At 39.5% G+C, this 13,048-nt stretch overlaps 1 protein-coding gene across 4 annotated transcripts in view; it reads right to left on the bottom strand.

Moving 5' to 3' along the window:
- Window positions 1-6,281: 6,281 nt before the first annotated feature.
- MYO1B (myosin IB) overlaps window positions 6,282-13,048 on the bottom strand; it is a 179,711-nt gene continuing 172,944 nt past the window's right edge. For all 4 annotated transcript variants that reach the window (XM_037912508.2, XM_037912505.2, XM_037912507.2 and 1 more), the window contains one exon: window positions 6,282-7,942. In XM_037912508.2, coding sequence (XP_037768436.1) covers window positions 7,819-7,942 — 124 coding nt within the window. In that variant the 3' untranslated portion in view covers window positions 6,282-7,818. The remainder of the gene's footprint in view (window positions 7,943-13,048) is intronic.

The raw sequence follows: 13,048 nt of genomic DNA, 5'->3' as shown, positions 1-13,048 counted from the left end.
TCAACATTGGATTTACGTGATTTTTTTCCAGCAAGAGACTGAACCAAGAATAGAAAAGCAAAGTGAAATTCCCAGGAATCCTACCTCCTCCTGGACAGAAAGAGAGGGGGGAAAAAAGTCAGGTCTGAGTATAGATCACACCTAAGGATTAGTATAAACCTGTAAGGTGCTCAGAAGTCATGCTGATAAGAGTGTTATTCATAAAAGACAAGACATCATAACTTTGCCAACATAAAAAATTGTGAGTACATAATCCATTCATTTGGTAACAAAGACAGGGATAAGTTTTGAGCCCAAGTTGATGGACTGTCCAAAGGGAATGCACATGTTGCAAATAGTTTTGAACAAACAAACAGTTTAAAACAAAGATTCTTTCCTAAATTCGTAACTGAAAATTGGTAACATTTACTTTATTTTTCATTAGTTTCACTTTCTGCATTATGCTAAGATTGTAATTCACATCCACTTCTAGGCCCCTTCGCTCTGCCAGAATCCAGTCCTAAGTGCCTTCGTCTGTATGCTACCTTTCACACTTCTCCATTTTCCTTCTTTTAGCCTAACAGGAATTTATTTTGTAGTCCTGAAGACTGGGAGAAGGAAATTAAGTTGGTGTAGGATTTATGAGAGCATCAGCTCACTTGGTTGTGAAAACTTCTCATGCTAAGAGAGAGTAAGATTGGTGAAAGATGCCTGGAGAGCAAGAGAATGTTTTCATGTCTCTTCATCTGTGCTTACATTTTTCCTTTTGCTCCAGTTTTTGGAAATAGCTGGGCTGTAGATATGGTTAGCAATCTGCTCCTGAAAGGGGAACAAAGCATCTTTCAGTAAGGTCAGCTCTTAATTAGAAACTGAATTTAAAATAAAGAGAGAAAACACTCGCCACATGCTTAATTAAATCCAGAAAAGCACAAGACAAAGCAGTATTTAGAGAATCTTTGCTAATATAGCAAACTCTAAAACGATAGATTGCAATTTTATTCTTTATCCTCGAAGTGCATATGCTCCCAACCACCACTGAGCAGTGCAAAGAGCTGCGAATAGAGATGGGGAGAGTGACTACTGTGATAGTAGCCTGCACAGAAGGAACAGGGTTAAGCAGGTACCCTCTTCCTGGAGGCTAACTTTCCTCTCCACCAAATATCACTACCCTAACTGGCCTCAGCTGAAAATGCAGGTGGGCTAGGATGTGGAGTCACACTAAGTGACACTCAAACCTGCCGGGCCTGCAAGAGTCAGCAGGTTTTGCTGCAAAATGCATCAGCTCCTACTTACCTGCTGCAGAGGGACAGAGGACAGTTGAAGTCAGTGAGTCAAGGAGCATGGCTACTAGGCCTGCAGCATTGCTACACGAGAGGGGTTGCCATAGGCTGCAAGCCAGTGCAGTGGAAGACTCCATCCACTGGGCATGGTCCGCAAGATTCTGGGCCAGGATTCCACAGATCCCCAGCTCTCCATTCCATTTTCCAACCCCTAGGATTTCACACCCGCAGACCAATATGTGGGGGTGGAAGGGTCACTGAATGTACAGACTCTATGGCTCCTCTGCTCTCCACACATTTTGCACAGGAAGTGGTTGGTAGGGATCCTTAGCTACGTGGCACTCCTAATGACAACCTAATTAGACTTTATCTGATTCCTTGAGCTGTTTCGACCATTGAGCTATCCTCACGAGTCACAGCCTGTTATTTAAAATACCACCAAACAAATGGAACTTAAATTATATTAAGCTTCTTAAAGTGATAGGATGGCAAAAGGCTTCAGGAAGTCTTGAGCTAAGTTTCTTTTCCTGCATGTTTGCCATACACTCACACCTCCCCTCAGGGTTTGTATTAAGTGGGCACTCAATGGTGCTTTTTCCTTCTCCGCTCTAGAAAGTTAGGAATTGCCTCAGGTTCTACTCCCAGTTCTGAGAGTAAATTGGGGTGTGAACGTGGGCAAGCTCACCTACCCTCTGATCTGCAGCTTCTCCATCTATAGGACTTATCTTATCCCAGTGAACTCTGCCATACTGTCCCCTTGCCTACAGGGCACAGCCCTCCTGCAGGGAGCATTGAAGAAGAAATTAAAATACTCAGCCGCCACCTTCTAGAAGGGATGTTAGATCAGACAACCACCAATGACAACCGTGTCACTCTTGTAAGCACGGTCAGCCTGTCCCCTTTGCAGCATGAGTGACAGCAGAAGAGCTTTGCTTGTTTCTTGTCTCCATCTATGGGTACAAGAATTTGTACACACTTATCTAGGCTAATAATGGACATGTTGGGGAATGTGGTTGAAACGGATGGGTCAATGGCTTTGTTTCTGCAAGATCACACCCCTAAGGTACACTTATTTCTTGGAATAGAGGTTTACTTTTATTTTAGATTTAATTTTCAAAGATTAAGCTAAGTGCCAAATGCCTAACAGCCATAAATAGGGGAAAGCTAAAAGCAGGTAGCATTCTAGGAAGTATATAAAGGTATGATGATTTTTAGAAATGACATCTCTGTTTTTCTTTTTGTTGGTGTCAACTGTTTTGTGCAGCTCTGGTTTGTATAATGTAATTTTGTCCTGTCACATTAAAATGTTGACATTTGATAACAAGAATTGGCGGGGGAGTCTGTTTCAAAAAGCTTTTACCACACAAACTTCACCTGTTGACGATGACATCAGTCACGTCCATTTCTAACACCCATTTTTGAGTTGTTTTAAAGTTGAGTGTTTCAGCCCATGAAGGAGTAAGAGTTGGTTTCAGTTGATGTGGAGTCTGGATGTAGTTTGATGTTCATTTCACAGCCGTTGTTTAGGCAGGCTTACTCTAGGCAAGAACAGCAAGCCATATGGAGTATTCATCTGTGGGTTTCCTTACTGGAAAAACCAAGTTGCGTTTCCTTCCCCTTTACTTTCAGCTTCCAAATGCATTCCACTAAATCTTCCCAGAACTCCTGATCCCAAGCCATCCCACCATACAAGGATGATTTTTCCAGTTTTATTAGCAGCAGTTCAAAAGGATCAGGATCACCGCTAATCCTCATCCTCCATGTCCTCCTTTTAAGAAGCTCAGATGGCTAAGAGACCCCACCTTATAAATCCTCAGTCTCTGATGCATAAGCTAAATGCCAAAGTTAATGTTCTACCATTACTTTGGATCAGAGGATACGGCTTGTGTGTATATATGGAGACAGAGAACAAGCACCTCTATTGATGTTTCTAGCAGAAGGAAATGCTGTTGCCCAAACATGCTCCTTGCCAATAATGTTTTTCGATGTATTGAACAGCCTTTAGCACAACCTCTGGAAGAAACTACCTCACTTAACAAATGGGAAAATGGAAAAGCTTTAGATAGAAGTGACGCATAGCATATTATTGTCCTCTTGTAGGAGCATGGTACCCCTTGGGCTCAATCCTGCAGACACTCAGGTGTTTGGGTAACTTTACTCACATGAAGTCCACAGTATTATTCACATAAGCGAAGTTATGCATGTGCTTCAGTGTCTGCAGGATCAGGCCCCCCGTCTGTAACCTGAATTACAAAAATCCTGTGCTACTGAAAGAACCCTCTCAATAGGAAATCTACTCAGTTAAAAGTAGATTACTTAAAAGTGGTTTCAATTACTACAATCTGTGCCAGAGACCTTTGTTTATTTAGGGGATTTTACAATAGTTTTTTAAAATGTTTTTCTCTCCCTTATTCTTGTGTGCCAAATTCCAGGGGAAACTGATTATACAATGGAAACAGTGAAATTGACCATATGCAAAATATTGTCAAATGCACAGAAATAAAGATGCCGAAGGAGCAAAGATTACAGGAAAAACTGTGTTTTCCTGTTACAGCGATCATGAGTGTTACTTGCCACAACACAGATGTGTGTGAAGTTTAAGTTGATGGCATCCCCTTTAAACTGTTTAGTTTTTCTTTTCTGTCCTTGAACCATTTTAATATCCAGAGAAGCTTAAATATTTAATTTGTGTTGCCCTTCCTCTCCTCTTCAAATAGCAATTATACTATGGTGCCATTTGCAGAAATAAACTATATCATATCCTATAGAACATTGAAATAGGTTTTTCAAAAGTAAGGACTTAAATATTTAAAGGTTTAACTATTAAACAATGAAAATTCAGCAGAAGGGGGAAAGATATTTTATATTTAAGTTTAGGCTTTTTAACGGATTCCAGAAGTGTTTAAAAAAACAATACTTTCACTTCTGGCAAAAGCAAACCAAAAGACAAACAAACCTGGCCTAATACGAATGCTGTTCTTTATGCTGTACATCTTAGTTTACTTATGATGTGATTTGTATAATGAAAAATCAATTATATAATTCAGTATAAAACTGTAAAAAAAAACATAAAAGGAAAATCTCTTCTTCTCTTCCATAAAACAAAAACAAAAAACAGGTTTGTGGCTTGATGCCATTTTATGAAAATCAAGTTAATCTGGCCTATTTACACTATTCCCTTGGGCAGCCAATCCAAATCCTGACAACAGGAACGCTGAATTTGCAGAATGTTCAAAGAAAGCAATGTCTAGAGAAAGGTTTAACTCATTCACATCACATTGCACACAGTAGAACGTCATTGAAAGAAAGAAAAAAGGGTTATTGTGAAATCATTTGGAAAGAGATGTTGCTTCACAAGAAAATTACACATAAAATTCAGATTTTATGTTTTCCTAAACCACTCATCAATATCAGGTTAACCTGAATATTAGGTTTAACCTTAAATCTGAACTTCTTCCCAATCCCATGCAGGTAAAACTTGTAAGGAGTACAAGTAGCAGCTTACAGATTTAGAGAGGATATGGGTCTAGGAACAAAGTTTTATTTCTTATTTGGTGAAGTCTCATGCAGGGAGTTCCCTCCAACAGTGATCCTTGACTGAGAGTTCCAATGACAGATGAAAAATTACAGATAAAGGGATACGTAAGTTCAGCACCAGCGGGTTTTTGCCCCTTTTTACAGTTGCACCAGAGTAGGTTAAGAAAGGAAACGGAAGGAAAGGAAACTAACCACATGACCGTATATTTTCTTTTCAACACCCTGCATACTTATTCTAAACTTCAAAATATCATGACTAAATGAACATATCCAAATAATGTATGTTCAAAAAAACCTCTCTGTACATTTAGAATCCAATAATTTTGTAGGTGTCCAATTGCAATATATGACGAAGTATGAACTAGTTCACAGGTTAGAAATTACCACAGTTCGGGAGAACAAACAACACAATAGAAACCAAGGTAAAGACCTTCATCTTCTTCAAATATCTCAACTATCCTTTTAGTATAATCATTTTAAATACACACCGAGGATAAAATTGAAGTCATTTATAGAGTGACTTGATGCAAAAGTGAAAAGGTAACACTGATTCCATGGGTCAAGTGTTCAAATGCTCCTGAATTCCACCACTAATTTTCCACATGCAAACAATTGCAGGAACCAATGACATAAGAACGGCCATACTGGGTCAGACCAAAAGGTCCATCTAGCCCAGTAGCCTGTCTTCTGACAGTAGCCAATGCCAGGTGCCCCAAAGGGAATGAACAGAACAGGTCATCATCCAGTATCCATCTCCAGTCGCTCATTCCCAATGACAGAATTTACATGTCTGCTTTCCTTATTTCCAGGTTATTTTTTGAAAATTTGGCCCTAATAGGTTCCTACTAGAAGTAGTCTGAAAGGTTAAACAACTTTACAAGCCCTTGTAGCTTTAACTGGATTACACTTTGCCAAGCGGAAATTTTAATTCATTGTATGTGAAGAATGGAGTTTGAAATATTAGATCACCACCTTTGTGCTATGTTTTTTGGGCCATGACTTCATAAGCTGAGTGCACCCTAATATTGCTCTAGAAATTGGAGGCTGCTTTAAAACTTAAAATTAATTAATCTGACAACACAGATTTATTTTGAGCCTTTAGGTATTACTAAAAGATTACGAGAAAGGGGTAGCTTTTGTCTCATTTACGAAAAGTTTAACACACAAGTTTCACCACTATTGCCATTCAAAAAAAGTACACCTCGGTAGCATTAAGGAGACAAGCGGAAGCAACCATTTTGTGCCCCAATCACAGCTAAACCCTTTTATTTCATTTTAACCCAAACCAAAATGTGACAAAAATTTCAAAAGTGGAACAACTGTTTTTCTGGACATGTAAGGAGTGCGTGTGAAGCCCTGGTGACTGCTGCAATAAATAGCAGGGTTTTAATATTGAAAGTCTACATTACAATAGAACAACAACATAAGGACACCTTCACAAATACTATATAACTTCACCAACAGGAGACTAATGAGACTCTGAACTTTGTTTATCTTTACTTTATTTATGCTTGGGCTTTCAGCATTGCATATCTGGTATCTTAACCTGTCTTTGAAGGCAGGGATTTGTATCAGCCTGCAAGCACGCAATACTTCTCAACTGTCCTTTCATCAACAAATCAAACAATTACATTCAACAAACCCTTCACTTGAATAGTTACCTCTATCTAAAAACTCAAAAGTGTCCCCATAAATCCATGCTTTCAGCTAATGCTTCTGGTTTATAAAAGATTAATTGCAGTGAGTTACACTGAAAGTGTATAATGCAGTTCTTGATTGTAAAGTGTTTCTGTGCACACATTACATCAGGCACAAAAAAACTTATAAAAAACAGTTCTGAAATACAAAAATATGGTTATAACATAAGAGTACCAATCATCAGAGAATTAGGACAATTTTATTATTATATCAATTTATATACATCATCCCCCAGAATTACGAAACTTTTTAATTCTAAGTACTTTTCCCAAATTGACAACTGTAGTGTACATTCTAAAAAACTGCAAATTAAAACCACAAACCTACTTTCATCCCTACATCATCTATGCAGGCTGTACCAATCATCTCTCTCTTACACACAAAAGTGTATTATAAATAATTTTTCACAAAATGTCATGGGTGTTTTATTGCACATTGTACATGCCCATATCTGAAAAAGACTAACTCTTCAAATAACTAACCAGTTTAAATACCTTGCAGTTTTCATTATTCATGCTACTGCATTTTTCAGGATCTAATGTTAACCAGTAATTTAAGGAAAAAAGCAGAATAGAAAATATGCTTTGAATTATATTGCTTTTGTGAATGAAAGAAATATGTTGTTGCTGCCTTAATTCTACTCTGCTTCCTACTGTATAGTCATTAAAAATATCTGACCTAATTAGAAAGCCTGTTTTGAAACACCAGCTTCTTTACTGCAAATAAAAACCATATGCATATGCTGCATAGGCAGTTGTACATTCCTTCTGCTTTGCAGAATTAGGTTCCCCTGTGCTACATTCTGTTAAAGATCAAGTTACATACCTCTTAGAGCTGTTTACAATTAAAGTTACTGTTTCAGTCTCATAATTCTACCAGTCTCTCTAATGGTAGCAAACAATTAATCCTTTAGATCACCAGCAGAGATTGGTATAAAAATGCAATGGGCAGAAGTTACCAATAAGCATCATATCTTTTATGATGCAATCTATATATCTTCTGTTAGGCAGATTTCTACTCCAATGAGTATTAATAGTTTTTTCATTAATATGTGGGTTTATGGTATGCTGTACTAAAATGTGATGGCTAAACAAAGAGCACATATCATATGCAACAGATATTTTGCCAGTTCATAAAATGCTGCCACTGGACAAAATGTACATTTTGAGGGTTAAAACTACTGCATTAAGAAAGATTTAAAAGCTTATTAGTCAAATATTTTGCCAAGGGTTTCTAAAGCTATTAGCCACTAGCAGCCCAAAAAACTAAAAATTGCACTATAACAAAAAAACAAGTCCATGAAAGGTAGAGGGATCAACTGCAGTTAAGGTACAGCAACTTCAAGGAGCCGGTTGTTTTTTCGTTTACAAGTTGGGATGTTGCCATTTTTCTGGTTGCCCTGTATAAACTTCACACATACTTTGTCTTGTCTGAACTGAACCAGGAACCTAGGAGATGGAATAAAATGGGTTTTAATTAAGGGTGGAAAAACCACATGTACAGCAAATAGTCCTTTGTGCAAGAGTCTCTTTCATTAGCTACTGTAACAAGAAAAAGGTATATGATATTACCTCATGAAATTGTTTATGATATTAGTAATAAAAGAGGGTTAGAAACTAGAAAATGTTCTGTTATATGTTATTTTTGTCCATTTATGCTCCCATGTGTTCAATTATCTTCCACTGTCAGATTTTCAAACTCTAGATTTTTGCAGTACCAGTTTAGAAAGGGAACATTCAGAATGGTCTGTTTGAAAAAGCGTGATTAATACATGAAAATATCAAAATGACAAGAAACAACACTTAGCATCATTCAACACTCCTGTTAATACACCCCCAGAATATTAGCCTGAGAAACACCAGTCAAGGATGGTCGAGATATATTTAATCCTGCCTCAGTCCTAGAGGAGGGACTAGATGACCTCTTAAGGTCTACGTTTAAAGTACAGTATAGATATATACCAATTAATCCTCAAATACGCCTCACTGAAGGTGGGTAAATAAGAGCCCCATTTTACAGGTGGGGAAACGGAGACAAATGTGGAAGGACTCACCAAAGACCACACGAGTAAGTGGCAAAACAAGGACCTGCCAATTCCTAGCGCTGTGCTCATTTCTCCGGACACCATCTGATGGTTTAACAATGGTCATGTGTATACTATAACTCTACAGACCCAAGCATCGCTACCTTTCCCCCCACAATATTTTATTTCTTCCCCTTTCTCACTACCCTTTAGATCAGGCAATCTAATTGCCTATAGGCAATGTGATGGATATCAGTATATTACATCCAATGTAAAACAGGCACATCAGAGCCATCACATCTGATTGTGCTCTGTCAGCAGATTTGGCAGGATGCTTTCTAATCATAGTTTCAAGAAAGGTAAGATTGAACAAGTTTATCCCTAACCATTTCAAAGAAACAAAACATAAAATAATGTCTTCTAAATTGAAAGAGAGGATGACCTACTATGAAGGGATTTTACAATCCGCTGAAGAGCAACTTGCTTTCCCTGTTACTGCTGATCTTCATGATAGTAAAACTCAGGTATTCTGACTGCCCGCACTGAATATAATTTCAGAAATGCAAATCCACTTTCTTACCAAAGGTTAACGTCTAGATTACATGCACCGAATAATAAAAAAGGTCCTGTGATGAGGCCACTCTTGTAAACAAAGTTTTTAAAAATTAAAACAGGATGTATAGATGTATATTATGGGATTTCTCGAAAATTTCTTGTCTACATTGTTCCTTGAGAAAACTTCCTAAAATAAATATGCACTGTTTCCCGCCACTGTTAGTAGTTTCGGGGTGTAGAATCTACACCCACTAACCATTTGCTGAGACTGGGTCACATGGCTAATACACAGAAATCTTAGTCCAGGGCAAAATTGATGTGACAACGTATCGAGGGCACAGAGATCTTGTATTTGAGACATTTACAATTATTCCCCACTTACTGCAGCACTGGAACAGATCTTCTTGATCTTCTACTGGTTTTCCAAAATCCTTCTCTAACTATATCTATTGCCATAAATGCTAAAATATCAAATTCCCAAGGTCTGCAGACTGTTTCAAAGATGATAAGGTTGTTCAAGGAGCAAATAACCTTAAAAATATAGTTAAGTGTTGTGTGGCATAAAATTACCTTGCATAACCACTATACAACAGATTTCTGACTGGGAAAAAGTGGAATAAAGATTGTGCGTATCTAACAGTCAATACACATACTGATAAACACTTTAGGGTTCCAGAAGTTTTGCCCAACAGTATTCCCAAGTAGCCATTAAGACTGAAGTTAATACAGAAAAGGATCTTTCTCATTTTATACCAGGGTGCAGCATTAGAACTCTGACCTGTAGAAGGTGACCCAACCTGCAGATGGTTTTACTGGGTATCATGAAACAATCTGGAATGCTCAGTTGATAAGGAAACTATTCTAGATGTACAGAATTTATCATTTCTGGAGAATTTCTCTTGTAGATAAATACTTTTATGGCCACCATTATTGTAGTATCTGAGTGCCTCACAATCTAATGTATTTATCCTCACAACACTCTGTGGGGTAGGGAATTGCTAATATATCCATTTTACAGATGGGGAATGGAAGCATAGAGAAGTTCTGAGTGACTTTCCCCTGTGTCATACAGGATATTTGTGGCGAAGTGGGGTTTCCTTGAACCCAGGTTTCCCAAGTCCCAGGCTAATGCTCTAACCATTGAACCATCCTCACCAGAAATATAATAAAGACCATATCCAGCTGCTTCCTGCACCAGAGGAACTGTTGGTTACATGAAATTAAGTGGCACAGACTGGGTATGGTTTGTGGCACAGACTGGTCAGGCACCAAAATTATGAACACTTGGAGCACGTTTGTTCTGGATTGCTTCCATTCTGTGTTTCTGGAGTCTAATAACCCTCATATTTCTTACTCTCAGTCAGTTTTCACAGTTCTCTATTTTGTGATTACATAAATTTCTCAGCCATCTGCAAGTTTCTGATAGCTACTTCCTGCAGTCCAGATCGATTCAATTCTGCAATCTGGCGTCTCTAACCCTTCATTTTCCACTGAGAGTGGAAAAAACTCCCTTGCAATCATCCAGTTGCTTAAAAACCATCAATGCATCTTTATTAAGTCTTTCTGAATTTCACCACCACCACATGTAGCGAAGGGGTATCTGAGGCTAACAGCAGTAAACAAGACAGCACCACATCACTGTTTGGCTCTTCCACAACTCCCATTGACCTAAAATAGGTCTTTTGTAATAGGCAGATTTTCCTTTCAGCATCTTTAAGAAGTCTTCCAGTAGAGGCCAAAAACTTCAAAGAAGTTTCCCCTTCAGCTGGAAAATCAAAATCAAGCTGTCTGCAAAGTGCAGGGGAGGAAGCAGCCTGAGCTTTGCAGAGCTTCCACTCAGTACATTCTTCCTGCTGTACAATGCCAGACGCTGAAGAGTCACTTGTTCAGAGCTCCCAGCCACGCAGCATCCAGAAGTGCCACTAAGTGCCGACATCCACAGGCTGTGTCACCTGTGCTGCACTTTCCTTGATGTTCTGACCTCCTGAAACAACCCCCTGTAGGGTGACCAGACAGCAAGTGTGGAAAATTAGGGGGGGGTGAGGAGGAGAAAGAGATAGGCGCCTATATAAGACACAGCCCCAAATATCGGGACTGTCCCTATAAAATCGGGACCTCTGGTCACCCTAAACCCGTGCAGCTGGCTCACCATGTCTTGTGAGTTTTGCTGACAAAAATGACAATACAGAAGACAGATAACCCCATTTCAGCACATCTGATTGACTCAGCAGTTAGCCTGTGACAATAAATAAATGCAAATACACTACAATGGAAAACTATCTTACCCCCCGGCCTGCCCCAACTGAAAAAAAAATGATTGACTGGGCATAAACACAGGTCAATGGTACTCTTGCCTGCAGGTACTCCCTTCCCAAGGAGCAGTGCCCAGCAGAGAGAGCAACGCCAAGGACATGGCACATAGTTTTTCCTCAGTTCCTAATCATTCAGCTGTGTTTAGATCTACACTTGAGAAGGGACAGCAGAGCAATATTTCTCCATCGCTAAACATGGTGCTACTATGAAGTTCTTTACATACTTTTGTGTGGATAAATACAAGGACAACATATGCCTGAAGGGTTTTAATTTCCAAGACAACAGATCCACAAGCAAACATGCAAGCCTCTGTGAAGACTTAGATTGTCAGCAGGAAAGATGACAAGATCTCAGTCATCAGACAGGCCACACAAGTGCACTAAACAGTCTAACATGCATGCTGAAATGTGATTTTGATAGCATATGCCTCTCCACTGACCATTACATGAGATCCTTGTTTTGGAATTGCCTCAACATTTTAAAATGCTCAGGGCACCTATACTTATGGTTGAGTAAATTTAATTGCACTTTTTATAGCACTAAGAAAAAAGTTGATATTTTCAGATGAAGAGCAACAACTGAGGAACAACATCTGAAGAAGTGGGTTTTTTACCCACAAAAGCTTATGCCCAAACAAATCTGTTAGTCTTTAAAGGTGCCACCGGACTCCTCGTAGCAACAACTCTAACTTTTCAAGTTAACCCTACATTTCAGTATCTATCAGATCCATAAACTGCACTCACATTACAGGACCTTTAGGCAGCAGCCTATGGTTAAGTGAGCAACAGCACATACAGGGTCCACGTTTTGCCTAGAGAAATTGTTAATTTCACTAATGCTAAGAGGAGGTTACTCACCTGTGCATTGATTGCCGCGAGATGAACTCTGATGGAGCTGAGCGATAAACCTTTGTTTTGAGTTCTAAAATGTAGTCTAGGATATTGGGAAGGGGTGTGGTGCAGGGTGTGAGGGTTTTCTGTAAGCACCACACCGAGAAACGTTTCCACTTTTGGAGGTAAGCATTGCGGATGGAGTTGCGTCTTGTGTCATAACACGTGTCTGACTTGCTCCGAAAAGGCCAGTTCGTGCAACTGGCACCAAGGAGGAGCCAGGCCGTCAAATGAAGTTTCTCCAGTTGTGGATGGAGGATGCAACCGTCACTCTGGGAGAGGAGGTCCGGTCTCATAGGGAGAGTTCTCGGAGGGTAGATCGACATGTGAAGCAGGTAAGGATACCAGGTCTGTCTGGCCCATGCCAGGGCGATAAATATGAACTTGCCCTTGTCGTCCCTGATTTTGCAGAGAACTCTTTATTAGAGGAATCGGAGGGAATGCATACATGAGTGTCCTGTTCCATGGGATTAGGAATGGGTCTCCCAAGGAGCCGGTCCCGAGTCCCGCTCTGAAGTGAAATAATTGGCATTTGCGGTTCCTTGCTCTGGCGAATAGGTCTATCGAAGGACAGCCCCAAAGGGAGACTAGGTGGGATTCGATTACAGGATTTAGTTCCCATTCGTGTTCCTGTGAAAAGTACCTGCTGAGGGTGTTGGCGGTGGTGTGCTGACACTCTGGCAGGTATGAAGCCATGATGTCTATGCAATGTCGCATGCACCAGTTCCAAAGTTTGATGGCTTCTATGCACAGGGAGCGTGATCTTGCTCCCC

Source organism: Chelonia mydas, chromosome 11 (genome assembly GCF_015237465.2).
Source record: "Chelonia mydas isolate rCheMyd1 chromosome 11, rCheMyd1.pri.v2, whole genome shotgun sequence".
Taxonomy (NCBI): Eukaryota; Metazoa; Chordata; order Testudines; family Cheloniidae; genus Chelonia; species Chelonia mydas.
This window is presented reverse-complemented; position numbering and strand designations above follow the sequence as displayed.